This window comes from Pollicipes pollicipes, unplaced genomic scaffold (assembly GCF_011947565.3).
Source record: "Pollicipes pollicipes isolate AB1234 unplaced genomic scaffold, Ppol_2.1 Scaffold_2555;HRSCAF=2994_pilon_pilon_pilon, whole genome shotgun sequence".
Lineage (NCBI taxonomy): Eukaryota > Metazoa > Arthropoda > Thecostraca > Pollicipedomorpha > Pollicipedidae > Pollicipes > Pollicipes pollicipes.
Genome location: NW_023596136.1, coordinates 9768064 through 9787216, shown reverse-complemented (window position 1 = coordinate 9787216; position 19153 = coordinate 9768064). Strand labels below are relative to the sequence as shown.

The 19153-nt window shown below is 47.9% G+C and overlaps 1 protein-coding gene across 3 annotated transcripts; it reads left to right on the top strand.

Annotated features, from left to right (window-relative positions):
- The first annotated feature begins 4548 nt into the window (after window positions 1-4548).
- On the top strand, window positions 4549-12860 carry LOC119108634 (lipopolysaccharide-induced tumor necrosis factor-alpha factor homolog). 3 transcript variants are annotated; one of them, XM_037232248.1, is made up of 5 exons: window positions 4549-4605; window positions 9565-9684; window positions 11471-11719; window positions 12075-12243; window positions 12699-12860. In XM_037232248.1, exons 1-5 carry the CDS (start codon window positions 4581-4583, stop codon window positions 12802-12804), a joined length of 669 nt encoding a protein of 222 aa, XP_037088143.1. In that variant the 5' UTR covers window positions 4549-4580; the 3' UTR covers window positions 12805-12860. The 3 variants fall into 3 exon arrangements, with proteins under 3 accessions (XP_037088143.1, XP_037088158.1, XP_037088152.1); XM_037232263.1 differs by lacking the exon at window positions 4549-4605 and adding an exon at window positions 8294-8387; XM_037232257.1 differs by lacking the exon at window positions 4549-4605 and adding an exon at window positions 8395-8477.
- Window positions 12861-19153: the final 6293 nt, after the last annotated feature.

Below are 19153 nucleotides of genomic sequence, written 5' to 3'. Positions count from 1 at the left end.
GTCCTTCCACGCCTGGATGTCGGCCGACTCAATCTGGCGGTACTCCTCCCCTATGGTGTTGCAGAAGGTGTAGTACGCCGACAGCACCGTCGGCCAGTTGCGGTTGCAAATAATAACGAAACTCTGCCAGCAGGGGCACACAAGTTTGTAGCTTATTTTGCTTCCCTCATGGATGGTCATGATTAACACTTCTGGCCTATGCAAATTAGTCAAGCCCAGTTTTTAAGTATCAAGAAATGGAAAAACTGAGCCAGCACCCTATCATACAGTGGCAGTTCCTGTCCCCACATTCACATGAAGTTCCAAGGCATACAATGAAGCACGCACTTTTTGCAGTCATCTTCACAAAGCAAGCACTCTCACACACACACAACATTTTTAAACCTGAGAACAGTTTTGATCAGATAGATTTCCAGGATGGCATCCAATTGTGACATTTCAGGACATCAGCATATTTTTTGTAAAAGTTAAGCTAGCCATAATACTTGGCATAGTCCATCCTACCACTTCTGTCACCCAACCTTAAGCATGGCTGCTATGAACTGCCACACTCCATCCCATTTGGACAAATAGTAACAGCTTAAGCAGCTTGAATTTAACCTGCCAGTGTGGATAAATAAAAAAAATGAGCTATAGGATAGAGCTTTTCAATATACAAGCATGCACAAGCTTGTGCAGTGATCTATGCATGTGCAGTGCAGTGCAGTGCTGCAGTGCCCCCACTCATGCATGCAGACACACATCTGTCTGTTGCTGCTATTCATCATAATCAGTACCATTGCTACCTTTTTACATTTGACTGATACCCTGATCCCTATTGACTTTCCTGGAAGTATGGTAACATGCTCCATATAAAAAACAAGCATGCACAAGCATGTGCATGCATGCATGCATGCACTCATACATGCACACAAATCTGCCAATTGCTGCTATTCATCATAATCAGCATTATTGCCACCTTTTTTACACTTGACACATACCTTGATCCCTGTTGACTTTCCTGAAAGTCCAGTATCCTGCTCCAGCAACACCAAGTTCAAGTGCTATGATGACTCCAGCAGCTCGCTTCAGACGTGACTTCAGTAGCTCAAGGCCTCCTTTAGGTCTCTTTACAAGCATCTCACCATGAAATGCGACCTCCAACCAGCTGTTCCTAGCAGACCATGAACATTAATCATATGTCCTGAAACACGTAAATACACAAACAAATCTATGGCCCTAGGTACAACAATTCTACACTTGTTGTGTCGTTGTTGGTTTAGGGCGCATAGCCTCTTGGGCCCAGGCGTCCATCGTTGAAGTGTTGTCTTAGAAGTTTGGTAGCACAGATGGTAACTAAGCGCGACAGAGGATAGAAGGAATGTGTCGCACTGGTCAGGAATTTTCGTGCAGGATAGTGGTGTAGCAATGAGGTGCAGTAAACGGTGTTAGTTTCTAGAAAACTCGGTGTTAAATGTTCAGATACATAAACTGATTAGTGAACTCAAACGAGAGAACAAAAAGTCCGGTTTTTTTTGGCCAGGCTCTTTTTTATCATTTTCTTTTAACCGCAGCTTCCCCACATGATAGACGTTGCAGGTTAGTCATCAGTCAGTCGGCAGTCACAACATTGCCGTTTAACAAAGCATTTACCAGATGGAAATTTCACATATCTGCCATGCCGTGTACTCTAACGCATGCACGCACATTCATCTGTCTTCACCATGCTCGTTCAAACCTCATTCGTGTAATCTCCTCTGCTTACGCACACGCCCCACGTATCACACATATACACATATTTGCTACACATAATTCCTATACCACTCCTTGCTTCTCACATTTCTCAAGCATCCAGTCAGACATCGTACGCAGATATGCACGCAAGCTTAAATTATACATAGAATAAACAACCCATTTCAAACAATTACGATATAGTATAAACAACATGGCAGCAATCAATGACAGCAAAGCAAAAATTGCACATGTCCCGCACGCAAAGGCAGCACTTCACAATTGTTTCAGTAGGTCGCAGTGTCGCAAATATTTCATCACTCCATCAATGATGTCCGGGAATTGATTTCCTACCAGCGACCCTCACACAAAATTGTGCTCCGGACCGTTGACATAGTGTTACCAATGATCGTCTTTCGTGAAAATATACGGGACATTCAAGAAGAATGTGATACACTGTTAATGGACACTGACATCGTTCACATTCAGGTTGGAGGTTTCTATCTATCATGTATGAGTGGGTATAACGAGTATGCCCAAGTCTCAGCCGGCACAGCACTATCTCTTCGCGTCGGACTGCTCGCTTACAGGAGACCCAGTCTCCTACCTCTTCTTTGAAGCGTTTTAAATTAGTCCTAGGGTTGTAATCTGTCCAATATTTGTTGAATAATTCACGAATACTTCGGCGCACTTTAGGAAAATAATCTTTAGGACCCATTTGAAAATTACACACGTCATTCAATCTTACAGCCATCTTTGCTTGTGCATCCGCTGTCTCGTTTCCACGTATATTACTATGGCTTGGGATCCAGAGGACAAGGATTATACTGCCCATTTCAATAAGCTGATTGACCGTCTCTAGTAAATGGATCACGATCGGGTTTTCAGAAGTCGGATTTCCCAGGGCTGTTATAATGGACAAGGAGTGTGTGCATATAACCATTTGAGGATGCGATTTGTATGTGTATAATTCAGAGCCTGTAATACTGCGAATCCTTCAGCTATAAATATCGAACAAAGTTCAGGAAGTTTAAATTTTTGACGTCTTTCACCGTGGACAAAAGCACATCCAACTCCGTCTGCACTTTTTGCTCCATCGGTAAATATGAACTCGTATTCTGTATACCTGCTTCTCAAATCATTAAACTCACATTGAATTTGCACTTCATCTAGCGTTCTCTTGCTCCTGTTAGTCAACTTTATCAACGTACATTTACGTAATCTCCATGGCGGAACGACGCTGCGTTTTAAGGTCACCTCTTCTGGGAAATCGAATCCTGTTTCATGGCACATATCAAGTATTCTCTCATATAGCGGGAAACCAGAAATCCTTTTCATATATCCAGTCTCTACCTCATGTAACGCAGCCTCATTGGCCATAAGTTTTCTGCATGGATGATCCTCTCGACTTAGTATCTTCAGGGAATAACGGAGAGACAAGTCGCATCTCCTCAGTCTCAAGGGAAGTATGTCTGCTTCAACCATCAGTGGTAAAATGGGCGAAGTTCTAAAGGCTCCAGTAGCAATTCTGATGCATTCATTTTGAATAACATCAATCATTTCCACTGCCTTGTTACGGGGACCATCAAAAACTTGGCATGCGTACTCTAATATCGGTCTTATCATGGCTTTGTATATTCTCAATAGTGTAGAACGATCTGCGCCACAGCCTTTTCCAGATAAACATGTTAATATTGATATCCTTTTGACAGCTTTTGTTTTAATGTACTGCATCATCGTGTTTAAGTTCAGCCTAGAGTCCAGCATCACTCCCAAAAACTTGACGGTGTCGGTGTATGTTAACGGTTGGTTAAATATATGTAAGTTAGGTATGTTCATCATCTCTCTTGCCTTCATATACCTTCGAAATACAATTGCGTTGCATTTGTGAGGTGAGAAAGGGAAACCCCACCGATCAGCCCATGCACTCACATGGTTCAGCGCCCCCTGCGTTTTATTAACTAGATGAAAAATTCTCCTTCCCTACACCCATAGAGAGCAATCGTCAGCGTACAGCGCTCGGGACACTTCACTCGGGACATTTCCACACGCGTCATCAATCATGATGTTAAACAGTATCTGGGATATAACTCCTCCTTGGACTAAGCCGTTTTCCTGTTCAAACGTATCCGATAATGTTCCATTGCGCACCTGGAAGGTTCTGTTATCAAGGTACGATCTAACGAAATACATAAGGCGTCCTCTAAAACCCATATTAAACATTTTTGTGAGCAAAGCAACTTTAGACGTGAGATTATATGCATTTTTCAGGTCCAAAAAACAGCCAAGGTATATTTGTTGTAGAAAAAACCTTTTCTAATCTCGGACTCCAGCCTGACTACATGGTCTGTGGTACTCCTTCCATTCCTAAATGCACACTGATATTTAGACAACATATTGTTCCGCTCAAGAAACCAGGATAACCGTCTGGCGACCATTCGTTCCATTATTTTGCTAAACATGAAGTTAGCTGAATTGGTCTATATGACTCAGGGTTTTCCCTAGGTTCGCCTGGTTTCAAAATAGGAACAATAATCGAGTGTCTCCATTCATCAGGGATATCACCTCCACACCATATGCAGTTCATCATTTCCAAAATTGAATGCAATTGTTCATCACGTAGGTGTCTAAAAAACGCGTAATGTATCTCATCCGGTCCAATGGATGTATTGCCGCATTTAGCAATAGACATTTGTAGCTCAGTTATCGTGAACACATCGTTGTAAACCTCCTCATTGTCAGAAATAAATGACGGCATTTGATCCATCACATCCCATTCCAGCTCTCTAAAAGTGGCTCGGTAGTTCCGAGAGGACATGTCAGAAAACAACCGTCCGAAGATATTTCCAACTTCAGTTGGGTCGTCAATTATGTTACCAGCCACTTTCAGAACAGGTAAGGGTCTCGCAAATCGCTCCTTTCTGGTAAATTTCCTAATGATGTCCCATAAGTGTTGCATCGGCGTATTCACATTGAACATATGCAATAGTTTTTCCCACGAACCTTTCTTTGCCGTACGAATTATCCTTCTGGCTTTCGCCTTCGCCTCCTTGTAAGCCAATAAATGCAGATGTGTGTGCGAACGTCGGAATCGATTGAGCGCCCGTTTCCTTGCCCGAATTGCCTCCTTGCCACTCGTCAGTCCACCAGGGGCAGCTATATTTGGTGTTTCTGATTTTCCGAGGAATATTTTCTTTTGCTGCTCCCAGCAAAACCTTCGTAATGTTTTGGTAGTTTTGCATACCGTCCCTTTCATTGAATCGCAAACAACATCTGTCAGTAAATTCAGACCAGTTCGCCTTGTTAATATTCCAACCAGTAAATTCGTCACGTCGTGGTGGAATATCTCCATACCTGTCATATGTAATATAAACTGGGAGATGATCACTGGAGTGTAAGTCAGTGTCCGTTTGCCAATGCATGAACTGTCCCACACTGCTTGACGTCACAGTCAGGTCGATATGTGACCATAATCCTGTGTACTCGTCCATTCTGGTTGGGGAACCATCGTTCATCACTTTTAAGGTATGTCGCCGTATTATCATTTCCCACACCTTTCCACGAGAATCGCACCGGTCTGCACCCCATAAGAAATGCCGACTATTGGCGTCCGTGTTTATGATATACGGCTGCGGTAGCTGTGTAACCAAGTCGTTCAGTTCAAGGTACGTCAAATTCTCGTTTGGTGGTAAGTATAAAGAACAAACACAAATACGAGAATGCCCCATTGTCACCGAACATGCCACCGCCTGAAAATTAGTATTTAGTGTGACCTGAAAATGAGGTAGGTAGGTCGTTGCTGACGTAGATTGATGCTCCGCCTCGTCTAATATGTGCGTCAGAATAAGCGTTGTAAAGAGAATATCCGGGAATTCTGAAATCATATTGGTCAGTAGGGAGTAAGTGTATCTCTTGGAGACATACGGCACTATGTGGTCTTGCCAGCAACAGTGGTTTATCTCCGCCCACTTTGAAATCACACCTCTACAGTTCCACTGCATAATGCTGAAAGTCATTTTATTGTTGCCTTAGACTGCAGACTCCGTCCAGTCAAGCACACACGCCGACAACAGTTCGACATTTAGTGAACTTTTAAACTTGACCATCAGAAAATCACGCGAGTAGCCTGTGCCGCGTACCATATCCCCACACACAAACATACAACCAATGCGCAGCCCGAACGCCGAAATCCAACAAAGGACCGCCACCCAAAAACATGAAAAAATCAGATAAATAAATTAATAAATATGCCAAACATCGGTATGTACTACTTGTCCTGTAACTACGAACAAACATCTCAGTACACCACACATTTCCCTTTCCCTTATTCCCCTCCCCAGCCAGCCCCAACCCCGCGGTCGGGACCAGGCGCGCTCCGGCCGGTCGAGTGGAAATAGTGCCTGTACCGTTGCCCCCGGCAAGGATCACCCCGCACCCTCCGAAGGGTGACCTCCACGAGACAAACAACCTCAGCTCGTCCACCCCCTGACCCGAATTAGGTATCGCACCTGGATGTTTAACCTTACCTCCGAGAACCAAGTTGGCTGGGACTAGCCCAACCGGGCGACCTCTGCTCAAACCGAAAACGCAGCTGCCTCCGGAAAACACCATGAACTCGTTATTTAAGTCTCCCTCAACTTTGCAAACCCATTTCGCATAACAATCCCGGCATTAAGGGTCCTAAAATAACTATGAAAACAAACACCACCGACCACTGCATGCCCTCGGCACGAGAAACAATTACGTGGAGAACGTCTGAATTGCTGGCCTATTCGTTCAAATATTCAACATACCTGTCAACCAATCACCAATAAACTATTCAGCTATTAACAAAGAAGAAAGAAATGTGGTTCACTCCATTTCAATACTAGTTAGTCATCCTTCCATGACCTCCTTTGGCTGGAGTTTCTCTTCGGCCTCTCCATAGATCTCCCTGCTCGGCTAATCATTGGTGATGGGGTAGTGTCATTAGGTACCTCAGATATGTTACATTGTTGTTTGTCCTTTTTCTTTGCCCTACATGGTCTCTGCCAACCCTCCATCTCCTCATTATGCTCCAGAGTCATATGATTCATCTCCCTGTCCACTCTTTCACTTTCTACATCATCTCTCTGCATCACTTGAACCTCTCCATCATTCCTCCTCTCATAGGTTTCCTGCTCATCTTTTTGAGTGTCCTTCTGTCCCTCTGCTATAACATCCACCTCAACTTCCTCATCCTGTCTACCTACAGGTCTGGTACTGTCATCCCTCCCCCTGGTATTCCCCTGGGCACCCTTGTTTCATCAGCAGTTGCTGAAGCAGAGCAATCATCTCACCCACCCTTTTCTTCCAGTTTTCCTACTTTTTCCCTGAGGTCATCATGCTGCTTGTTAGTGGGAGCCACACTTGGGTGCCGGACAGTTGCAGCATATGACTTCAGGACAGGGGGGTCATGCTCTTTCTCATATTGCCTTCTAGCCTGAGGGTATGAGAGTTCTTGTTCAGTTTTAATCTTACATATCTCCTTTTCTTTTTCCATATTTCACACTCTCTGGCCATACATGAGTGTCCTGACTGTTTGCAGTTCACACACCAGCGCTCACATTCCCCTTCATGCTTTCCTTTCCCACAACGAAGGCATAGAGGATCACCAGGGCATCTTGTTTCAGTGTGGCCAAATCCGCCACAACCAAAACATATCAGTGGGTTGGGGATATATTGGTGGACATGGTAAGTGATGTAATCCAGCTCCATTTTGGCTGGGCATGAGGACCTGTCAAATGTCAAAAGTATGGTTGGGGTATTCTCCATCTTTCCATCCACCCTCTTGGTGAATCTCTGAGCACCCACTACCCCAAATTCACCCAGCCATCCCACAATCTCAGTCTCGGACAAATCTACAAGGTCATATGCAATGATGGTTCCCCTGGATGTGTTCATTCTTTGTTCGCGAACACCTCACACTCCTCATTCCCAAACTTTTTATTTTTCATGAACTTTTCAGTCTGTCCATGATTTTTGGTGTTTATCAGAAGGCTGCCTGCAGCCAGAAGATTCGCCTTTTCAACCTTCCCAGAGCCTCCCAGATCTCCTCTCACGCACATCTGGATCCATGGCCAACCTTTGGACTTGAATGATTTCCCTGAGTTCAGCGTTATTTTCAGGTATGAGCCTGAGGATTCCCCCCCCTACCTGAGAAAAGAAAAGTTCATCTGTACGCACTCGCTTACCGGGTCGGCTCCGCCCAGTCATCTTCACTTCACTCCATCACCACCAAGAAGAAAGAACATTACACTGAGACTCACCCGAAGTCTTGAAACAGGAAGAAATTCAGAAGTAAATTAAATGTGACCCCACAGAACTAGCTTCCACCGTTCGTATGGCCTGTCAAAAATGCTCTACACTTATCCAGACACCAACACGCGCCACCCCAGATGGCCGGAACGTGTCCCCTTCAGCAGTACTCGAACGCGAATGCAATGTATGTTTTGCATGACAAACCCCGCGCTGCGTCTCGAAATTCTACACTTGTCTGCCCAAGTATTCGTTTCAGCTGTCTCCATCGCGTCACTTTTGTATTCAGATTTTTCTTGCAGCCTTCTGATACCAACCAGGGCCGAGGGATTTCCCCATTGGTCCCCTGACGCTGATCTTGTCGCGGACGGGCGCAGGGGACGGGCGTTGACGTGCGGGTGGTAAGTGGGTCGGTGGGTATTACACTGGGTGGGTGACGAGCTGGAATCAACTATCCTAGAAGACCCGTGGGAATCCGTTCCATTACAGAGGTAGGTTCCGAGGTGGAGGTCACAGCATCAACGTGTGTTGATGCAGTCGAGCGTTATTGCATCATACGTGAGGACGGAGTTGCATGAAGTGGGACTGTTAAGGGACCTATTGATATGTTAATATTGGATTTTGAGACCAAGGGCCCAGATGATTTAACCAAACCTAATCTAACATAACCTAATGACAGTGTAGCATAACCTGACCTACCCTAACCTACCCTACCATACCCTTACCTAACCTAACCTAACCTAACCTAACCTAACCTAACCTAACCTAACCTGACCTAACCTAACCTCCCTACCCTATCCCCTTTCAGCCCAACATCTGGTTGGCACTCATGCTCCATGTCACATGTCTACTGTATTATGACATTATATATAGCTGTTATGTCCCTTCTTGCCCCAGGTTATTCAGCAATGATTGAGGCTAGCAGTTTTGTGTTTTCTTGGCTCAATGAATTTAGTTAACTGAACAAGATTGGCAGTTTTGTTCATGTGATATGCCTTGCACCAAAATTAGGCCATGTGACTAGGGTATGCACCTATCTTTTTAAGATAATGTGTTATGGTATGGCAGCTGGACATGAGAAGTTTTGTCATGAACCCTCAATAAATATTGGCAGCAAAGTTATTGTGAAACTGATAGCTGGTTATGTGAATTCTGGTAGATGGTAAAAATATCACAAAAACAAAATTATGTAGAGTGGGACAATAGTCCTAACAGCATGTCTTTTCAAACTGGGGACCTTCTCAAAGTATTCAAAGATGTCCCCTGCTTGAAGTGCTGCTGGCATGACTTTTGACTGGCTGCAGGTCACGTGATCCCTGAATAATTTCTAGATTCTGAGAACAAGCTGTGATCATTGCAGTCATAGATCAGATTGATCCCAGAACATTTCATTGTCATTCCAGTAATTCATTTACCCAGAACAGATGTCAAAATTGGTACCTTAAGTATTTAAGCTAAACCTTAAATTTTTTTCTGCCTATGGATGACTATGGCATCAGAGGCATGGTAGTACTATGATGCCTGGATCACATTAGTCACAGATGTTATTGAGTGTTCTGATCCTGATTGTGTTTTCAGGACCTGAAAACCTCACCATGAGCAAGGCTTCTGCACCTCCTGACTTTCAGCCTCCAACTGATGGGCCACCCAGCTATAACCAAGCTATGACTGAAGGTGCTGCCTACCAGCCGACACCAGGTATGAACTGACTGTCAGAACAAAGGCAAACTTGAACCACCCAGCAGCCACTGGCTGGACATGTGCTCCAGGAATCCACCACATATTGACTGAGAAAATGTGCATGAAATAACTTGCATGCAGATGCATTTTTGCTAAAGTGGTGTAAGTAATGCTTTAAATCTGGCTATGTGATTTCATCACAGTGAAACTGACAATAACAGACCTGTGGTGCCCAACACTTTTGATTAGTCCCAAAACCAAAAACTAAACCATACCAGAGTTACCTTTAGTCACTATAACATGTAAAATCCATCAGAATGATGTAAATTAATGTGTTGTGGAACCCATGTTGAAGGTTTGGGCCATGTAATGTTTGGATTTGTCATGTTTCTAACATTTTGATGTGTTGACCCTGTATTGTGTTACCCTTTATGTCAACAAATACCATGGTTAAAGGTACAGATTTCACAGCTTTGAATGGATGTTGTAAACTAAAATTTGGTGGCAAATATGGGAGTTAATGATTTCATTCTGAATAAGTTGAGCTTGAAGTCTAGTTCCCATTGTCATGCTTTTACTGTTCTGTGGAAGTTCAGTCAAAAATAGACATGAACTGCTCATTACCATCTTCATGCTATTTTTGTGACAGTCAACCATGCAACATCAAAAGAACAACAGCATGAACCAAAATTAAAAATTGAAGTTATTTTACTTGTTCAGTGTGGGTCAAACTATGCAGAGTTTTGTGATTACTCAATGTTTGCCACGCAACAGCTGCTATTAGATGCATGGTAGCAATATTACCATTGTAGTCAGTGTGCCATGCAGCCCATATCATCGTCATCATGCTATGAAATGTGGATGGTCATTTTGGACCTCTCAAAAGCGCGTAGGTCTTTTAGTCATGTCGCTATTGATCTGATTTGGCTAAAACCTGCATAGGTATTCATGGTATCAAGTAACCCCGCCGTCACACTGTCACCCGAATCCGACAGATTACGCATCAGATTGCGCCATTCATTTTCCGTGGATCGCTGGTCAATGTGAAATATCATTAAGCAGTAAACATTAAGGCTGTAAAGAAATTTCCTTGTTCAACAAAAAGGTTCTGATTTGACTAAGATTGAACTTACAGTGAATTATGAGCTGAAATGGCTGCATATTTCTACCAACATTGTAATATACTGTGCCTCATATTCCAAGGCCATATGGTGATACAGCTGGTATACTGATCAAAAGAAATTTGTAAGCTTTAACTTACTCGTTGTCTCAACTTAAGTTTGGCGATGTCATACATTTACGGTTGAGGGCATTCTGAGCGTTTTCGCACGTGATTTGGATCACCACAGCTGTCAGCTCCACTTACATTAGGCATAGCATTTTGTTCTTCATGCATTTTGTACGCAAAAACGCAGAAACAAACAAAGACATCGCTACGCCGCCGATGTTCTCTTGCCGTCACCTGAGCAGAGCTTGACCCAGGTGAGGTCACGTGTCATGGGCCGTCGATGACGACAGTGTCACTTTGATTCGGAATGTTTTCACTTTAGCTATGTCGTATGACCTTAATCGAGATTTCCGTGGAAGCTGTTCACCTAGCCATGCGGTGTGACCATCCAAATGGGGTCATTGGTGGACACGTCGTGTAGTGCCCCAGCGGTGTTGTGGGGCGCCTAGGAGTCGGCGCCAGGTACGCATTGTCCTCAAGGAACACCGTGGCCCTCTTGCCAGCCGCCGTCAGTTGTGTTCTGCGGCGGGCGGACTTTGCCCGAGTGTGACTCCTTCTTTGGTGCCTTGTGCGCAGGTCCTGCCGACTACAAGGCTCCACCGATGCCCCAGGTCGCGTCTCCGTACGGTCCGCCAGGCGGCGCTGGACCCTCGCCGTACGGCCAGGGGCCCGGTGTGCCGTACGGCCAGGGGCCCGGTGTACCGTACGGCCAGGGGCCCGGTGGACCGTACGGCCAGGGGCCCGGTGGACCGTACGGCCAGGGACCCGGCGTGCCGCACGGCCCTGCCCAGCAGCAGCAGTACGGACAGTACGGCGCTCCGCCAGGTACGCGCCGCACCGTCTCAGGAGCGGTCAGGGGAAGGAGGATGGTGCACGCAGGACGCACGGGACCCCGTGGCTCACCTCCAGGGGCTGCGCTGTCGAGACACTCGAGTTGTTGGCAGACGGCTCTTATCGTCAGCCGCTCTTGCGAGTCAAGTAACATTCTTGGGACATTGGCAGGCTCGTACCTTTTCAGCCGTTGAACAGTAGTTTACGATCGTGCTAAGAAGCTTGTATTTTCATGCGCGAACCGTCAAGAGCGCATGGGGCGAACGCATGAGGTGTTTTGTGCCGGCTCGGCACTGCGCCCCTGGCCGACGCCGCGTGGCACGGCTGAGCGGTGCGCCACCCGTCGCAGGTGTGCCCCTGCAAGCGGCGCCGCCGGCACAGACGCACCTGGTCACGGTGGCCGGTCCCAACCCGGCCCACATGATGTGCCCGCACTGTCACGCCGAGATCGAGACCAGCGTGCGCTCGTCGCCATCGACCACGGCCTGGATCGCCGGCCTGCTGATCGCGCTGTTCGGGTGCGTGCGCCGCGGCCGGGCCGCTCCGCGGCGCGTGGACGCCTGATTGGCTCTGCTGGTGTCGTGTCCCTGTAAACCGGCCCCGCCCAGGGCTCGACCACGTGTGTTTGGCCTGCTGCTCCGCGAGGACTGTTGGGATCCGCACGTCCACTAGCGCAGCGTGACTTCGGGGGAACCTGAAAGCGTTTATTTTAATTGTCTATGCCAGTGTACAGTGTGATCTGGCATGTAAGCCGTCTTATCTCTGCAGCTTATCAGGCGTTTAGTCAGTTCATTAACATGGTCAGGCGGTAGCTCCTCTCCAAATATCCTCATGGAGCTTTTGCAGGGAAATGCGTAGGAACATTGTTACTGTGTCAATTTGCATTGTTATCATGTCTGTCAGAGTATTTTGCTTCCCAGCCATAGGTGTGTTTGCACGCATCACCTGATGTTTATTTGCATTCACCTTTCAGATGCTGGATGGGCTGCTGTCTGATCCCGTGCTGTATGGACGAATGCATGAACAAAGAGCACTTTTGCCCCAACTGCAAGGCGTTCCTGGGGAGCTACAGGCGATAAGCAAAGTTCAGGCTGTTTGCTGACGCCCCCGCCATCTGGCGTCGACGTGTGAGACTGCGGGCTGACGTGACCCGTCGCACCTGCGCTTTGACGGGCCGGTGTGGTCCCTGTAGGGGGTCTGCGATGAGGTCAAGGCTCTGGGGTCACCCCAGTGAACGGCGAGGGTGTGTAATCTACACAGGATGTGACTTTACCTATGTCAACGGGTTGTGGCAGTGCTACTTTCTTCGCCCGTGCGGGTAGTAATTTTATACCTGTTTAATTTTGTGCATGAGCCCGCAGCTTCGGACGTTTGAACGCCATCTCGGGCCACGTTTTTGTCGCTCATTGTCACTGGTGCTGTTCAAAATCGAACGGGCTTCTCGAGCGGGCTCGGATTACGAGCAGGGGCGGAACGTTCGCAACGTTTGACGGCGTTCAAGCATTTTCCGTCAATGGAATTTCCTGATTACTTGGCAGCGGTACGTTTCCGTCACTTTTCGACGATTTAAACACGCGGCGGTACAGGCTGCGTATCTCTCCATGTTGCTGTCCCTGAAGTTTTCTTCAGTGTTTTTTTTTTGTCCGACACGTCTAACTTGCGTCGGCCGTCTGCGTGGCGCGTTCTGTGCGCCTGTGTATAGTTGGGCGGCAAGTGACACCGCGGCGTGCGTCTGCCGTCGCGGACGCTCCTCCGGACTGGGAAGCAGAGCCATGTAGCCTGCTGTTGGCGCGGGGCGGAGCGCCGGCCGGCTATCAGCCGACGGTGGCCAGGCGGGATCGCCGAGCAGAGAGCTTTGCATTGTTGTACGATAGTATGCTGGGGGGTCGGAGCTTAGTCGCATGTCATCGTGGTAATCGTACTCACTATCGTGTTGCCTCGGACCGAATGTCGTCGGCGGCGCCAGTTGTAGCGAGATGGACTGTGGGGCATTGGCGGCGAATTGGTGCCCTGCCCGCGCCCGCTCCGTCTGCGCTGGTGACATGCCCTCACTGAACAGTCCATGAGGTCCCTGCCTGAGAATATTAGCCGGTCGGTTAGGGCTTGTGTGCGGTCCATTGTGTGGCATATTGATAAATCGTTTAAACGGGACAGCGCTACACCGTGAAATGTTTGTTGTATGTGCCTGTGGAAGTGCCATAGAGGCACTGAGTCTGCTTACCTGGTCGTTGGCGGAGCGAAGAGTTCTGACATGTCATTGGTTGTAACATATGCACTGTCTTCAAAAGCTGTACACATGTGGGCATGCTTTCTGGTAATATATCGTCATACACATATGCTTGTCCTTGCGACAGGTTGTACACATGTGCAGGCACGGTGTGTACTGGCACGTGCCTACACATGGACTAACGGAACGCAAACCTTCGGACAGAGGGGGAATCGTCATATGACGCCTGCCTTAAAGATGGATGGCTTTTGGAGAGCGTACGTTTGGAGATAGAACGGCGCAAAGGCGTCATTATTAAAGCGGTTCGTCTGTTTAGAATGCTGTTAGTTTAAACTGTTCCCAAAGTGAACGTTATAAAGCATTGCGAGGGATGCATTTACGAGCGTCGTACTTTGGCACACGCCACCGCGTCACGTGATGCGTGCTGGGAGGGGGCAGGGCGCCTTTGCGGTACAGGAATGCTCCATAGTTGGAGATATTGAAGTAAGCATCAGATGTGATGCAATAAATTAACTTAACACTATTGATACACTTTTTAATGGAGAAGACTGCTCTAGACGCGCAATATCTCTGTTTATTAACTATGATTTTCGATACGTCATTGTTTGATTACGCCATCGTCCCTTGCACAACAGTGATTGAGAGCCAACTGACGGCCGTTATATCTGTATGTTGTGCTCGCGGATGCCACATATGAACAACTCGATAATCTAATCCGACGTTATTATGACGTCATGGATGCTTGGGTCCTTGAAATAGTCTCCGAAATAGTCTGCAACATCTCCCCGGGTATTAAGCCCAGCAACTGGAGGGGTTAGGTCTTCAGAAAGGCAGGGCTGTGAGCTGCACAGAATAATCCTCAGATGGCTATTTTAGTTCAAAATCCCCACACAAATGTGGACTCCTCCTTAAATGGGATGCCAGTGGATTGCGCTGGGCTTTTAGCAATGGTTTTATGCTAGTACGAATTATGATTGATTAATGAGTACACCCATTTGAAGAAAAAACAGCACCACGGCATACAAGGGAAGTTTACGCTGGTAAAAAAGCGCTTCCGTTTTCGCTCAGCTATGTTTTGCATGGTTATTGCCGTCTCAGGATTGTAACTGCTCATAGCCGTGGCCTCTTCATCGCTGTAGTCGGTCACTGAGCAGAAGAAATACGGTGCTAAGGATCTATGGATGTAATGATGTCGATTATTGTTGCCCATGGTCCGGAACATAATTCACGTTACCGTTGTTGATAAGACTGGGAAAGTGCCCAGAGACGTTGCGAAGAGGAAAGGGGCGGGTACCTGAGCCAGATTTCGGCCACTTTAATTCACGTCCCCGATGCCCAATTGAAAAACTGTATCGAAACATCTAGTTAAAATTTCAAAACTGCTCTAGCGTTTGGTTAGCGACTTCTCATCTGAAGCTGACGTGTTTTGTTAAGAGGCTTAGAATGAGCTGTAATTTTAGGAAGAAGTCTTATAATCGACGGGCTATACGATCAACAAAACATTATGTCCTTCCAAGGGTGCTCGAGGCCCAAAGCAGACGGTTACATGTAGGAAAGCGTGACCTGAAACAAATAAACCAGAGGTTGTAAGAACTGTGTGTGCTCGGTCAAGATGTGCCCATATAAAAATTAAATGGGCCGCACCACATTTTTCAACGGACACTTCAATAATCAGGGCATAGAAGGTAAAAGCAAAGGCTGGTGACAATAAATCATCAGAGTTTGAAAAAAGCGCGACCAATGCTTTGACGCGCGTTGGAACTTGTATAAGCATGAAAGGCCTTTAACTCCTGCTGCTTCGGGGTTATGTGTTGGCATTTTTTATTTTGTCCTCTTCAATAACGTTCTGCTATTTAATAAATAATTTTTTATTCTGTCCTCTTCAATGACAAATTCTGTCTGAGTCTTCAATGACGAGTCTTCCGTCACCGCGGCTGCGCCGCTGACACTCAGGAGTCAGGTCTGGATACGTATTCGAGAACGTACCCTGATGTGTGATTACGCGCACAGACGACCCGCGCGGCAGCCATCAGCCGACCCTCTCCTTACGCGTCGGCTCCTACGCGCGCGGGAGCCGTCAAGGGCAGATCTAGGGCAATGCTAGAGAGCAGCGTGTACGGGGACGCCACAGCTCTAACATTAAGTTAATCGACATTCAGTTTACCATGAGGACTACCTCGTTCTGGAAGTCTTCAATTTGCCACGACTTTATGAATAAAACATTCGTTAAATTGAGAAAACCCAAACTTTGGAATGGTCAGATTTCTTCAGAAAAAAAATGGCTAACGCCACGCCAGTATTTCTTTTGCTCTGAAGCACACCAGTCATAACGTGATAAGTGCATTCCTCCGAAAATATAATTTTGATACAACTAGATGGAAGTTGTGTGGCATGTCGCCGAAATGCACTATAACCCGTCCCGTCCGAAATGCACCATAGCTTGTCTGACAGCTTAGTTGGTTAGAGCCCCTCTCGATTCGCGCAGCAACAGCGGGATGTGTTTGAGTCGTCTCAGGTATCCGTAATATTCCGACACGTTAATCCTTCGTCGAAAAATTATGCCGTTGACACGGAATTTTCTGACCGGATGGCGGTGGGGGGGGGGGGGGGGGGGATAGGGCTAACGCAGCAAACGATACTTAGCATAAGCCCTCAACCCAGAAACGCATCCAATCAAGAGGTTTAGACTAAACCTTTTAAAAAACACGGCCGCGTCTACCAAAATGCATTCAACTTCGGCAAACACCAATGATGCTAAAAGAAACGGTGCTTATGTCACAGATGCGGAGAGCGTTGTGTGTGTGTTATGATCCCCAGTTTTGAGAGCGTGATAGTGCTAAAATATCACTGATCTTCCCTGCAAACAGATGCACAGAACACCGCATGGGCTCCGATTTTGTCGTAAAATCACGGTTCAACAGTTTAATAGTGCCATTTTCGCAAACAATTGCAAAAATTACCCAGACTGTCTCTAACTGAATCTCATATGTATATCGAGTGGCCCAGATAAGAGTTAACCTGCGCTTTACTCCGCAGTGGTAAGTGCATTTTTTGCACAGTCAAGACCGTGGGTCGTTCAACTAACTATTCAATGACAAAGTTCAATAAAAAATCCCAGTCTCAGTGGTTCACATTCGTAAGATTTGTAACTCTATAAAAGATGCTTTTATGACGAGAACGAGGATCCGGTCAGTATCACCCCCGTGCGCTACATCGCTACTGCTCTGATATCCTTATTAGCGACCCTGGAGCGACCTCACGGGGTTGATCGGGACGAGGAGGGGCTCCAGCAGGACGGGGTGATACTCCACACGGCACGGGCTCATACGGGGGAGTTGGCATCATGAAAACACTAGGTAGTTACACGATACTGTCAGGTGCAAAATGAGCGTGATATGAATGGTAATGTGATTAGGTGCTTAGTGTGCCCGCAGTTCAGAGACATTTGCTACATTTCATAGACCCATATTCCTTTTTTGCCCATATGCATCGGGGGCTCAAGTCAGTATGGGGTAGGCTCATCCCCACCACCCCGCCCAATAGTGTACAAAGTGACGCCACTGGTCCCATGCATCTGTTCAGCATGGAGAAAGACCATGAGCACATTTAGAGGGGGCGCGTGTACAGATTTGATGCGCCTCAGAAACGTTACAATTGGAGCCCGCAGACTAATTCTTTGCTGATGATTTGTTTACCCGCATATTGAACAAAACTTAGTTCACTTTTGCTTCCAGGATATCAGTAACAAGCTGGACGCTAATAATGCTTCCCGGTAATTGGAAACGTTGCAATGCCACAAGTGCTACTGAGAACTGTCACGTGCTTTCTGCCCGCGCCAGGTGCCGGAAAAAGGCATCTTTGTTTTCATTTTCTTAAGCATGTGTGTTTGTGTAGCTCACCAAAATTTGTCCGGACAACCGCATACTGTTCCTCGTCAGTCGTTGCTTCGGGAGGACAGAGGTAGACTAGTGACGGCCAAAGAATTTCGAAGTCATCACAAAGCTACCATGCCAGCGAAAACGCCAGTGATGGACTTTCTGATGCATTGTATTAACGCGACGAATCCACGGCTCGTAATCACGAGCTGAGGCTGCTAGGGTCAGAACAAACTGCCGTTTGCCTGTGGGTAATCTTTGGTTCCTCGTGGTGTATCAGTCCTTTCCGCACGAGACTTCCACAGCAGACCGAATCACGCGTATGCGCTGCAGCTGCGATATGTTCAATTAAACATATTTTCAGGAGGTGGAATGCCCTGAGCACTATCGGCGTGTTAGAAATGAGCTGGCCGAAAGGTCAAACTGTCGTAACAGCGAGCGCTGATCCCGGCGTCGACTCGCGACTGCCTCAGCGCCGGCAGCCAGGCGGCTCCCCCAAGGTCACGTGGGGCCGAGTCGGCGGCGGGCCCGACCAGCGCCGCCGCCAGTGTTTTTGTCGCGCCTCCGGCCACCGGCGCGTAGCCCCCGCCCGGCCGCTCCCGCGCGCGGCCTCCAACGAGCGCCCGGCGCCCGCGGCACCTTTCACCAGCGCAGCCAATCGGCACGCCGCACTCATCGCGGCTACCAATGGCACGGCGCGAGACAGCAGCGCTGCCGAGACACGGTCGGACAGGGCCTATCGCCGGGGCGGGCGTCCGGCTCCGGCGGCGGGCGCCGCGCGCGCGCCGGCCGCCGGCCAGAACGTGCGCGTCGCGCCGGGCGGCGGTGATGGAGTCGAGCGACGCAGATGAGCAGTTTCAAGGACTTGTCCGCGCGCAGCCGCGCCGGCAGCCGGAGAAGTTCACATCGTCGATGCGGACGTTCTTGCTGTCGCAGGTGATGGAGAGCTGGGCGGTGGTGACGGACACGCGGATCGACGACCGCGCCGTCTACAACAAACGCCGCGTCTGGGCGTCTATCTCTAGCCAGTTCAACCAGCGCTTCCCTCACTGCCACAAGACGGTGCAGCAGCTGAAGGACCTGTGGAAACGGCATAGCATCCAGTTCCGCAAGGAGAGTCGCGAGGAGATGGCGCTGGAAGACGACGGCGGGCCCGACTCGCTCGGTTCGATGGCCGTGCCCAACGAGGTGATGTTCCAGAAGCTACTGGAGTGGCTGGAGTCCAACCCGGGCGGGGACGACCTGGACGAGATGTCGCCACCGTCGACGGTAAAAGATGAGACGGACGAACCGCCGCGCAAGCTGTCCCCGCCAGCTGGATGACAC

Bases quoted from the DNA above. Each gene is read 5' to 3' on its own strand.
- LOC119108634 (XM_037232248.1), top strand. From the start codon at position 4,581: ATGTTACCAGCCACTTTCAGAACAG. The intron at 9,685-11,470 runs GTATGAACTGAC...CCTTGTGCGCAG, and splicing joins TGCCTACCAGCCGACACCAG to GTCCTGCCGACTACAAGGCT. The intron at 12,244-12,698 runs GTGCGTGCGCCG...TTCACCTTTCAG, and splicing joins CTGCTGATCGCGCTGTTCGG to ATGCTGGATGGGCTGCTGTC.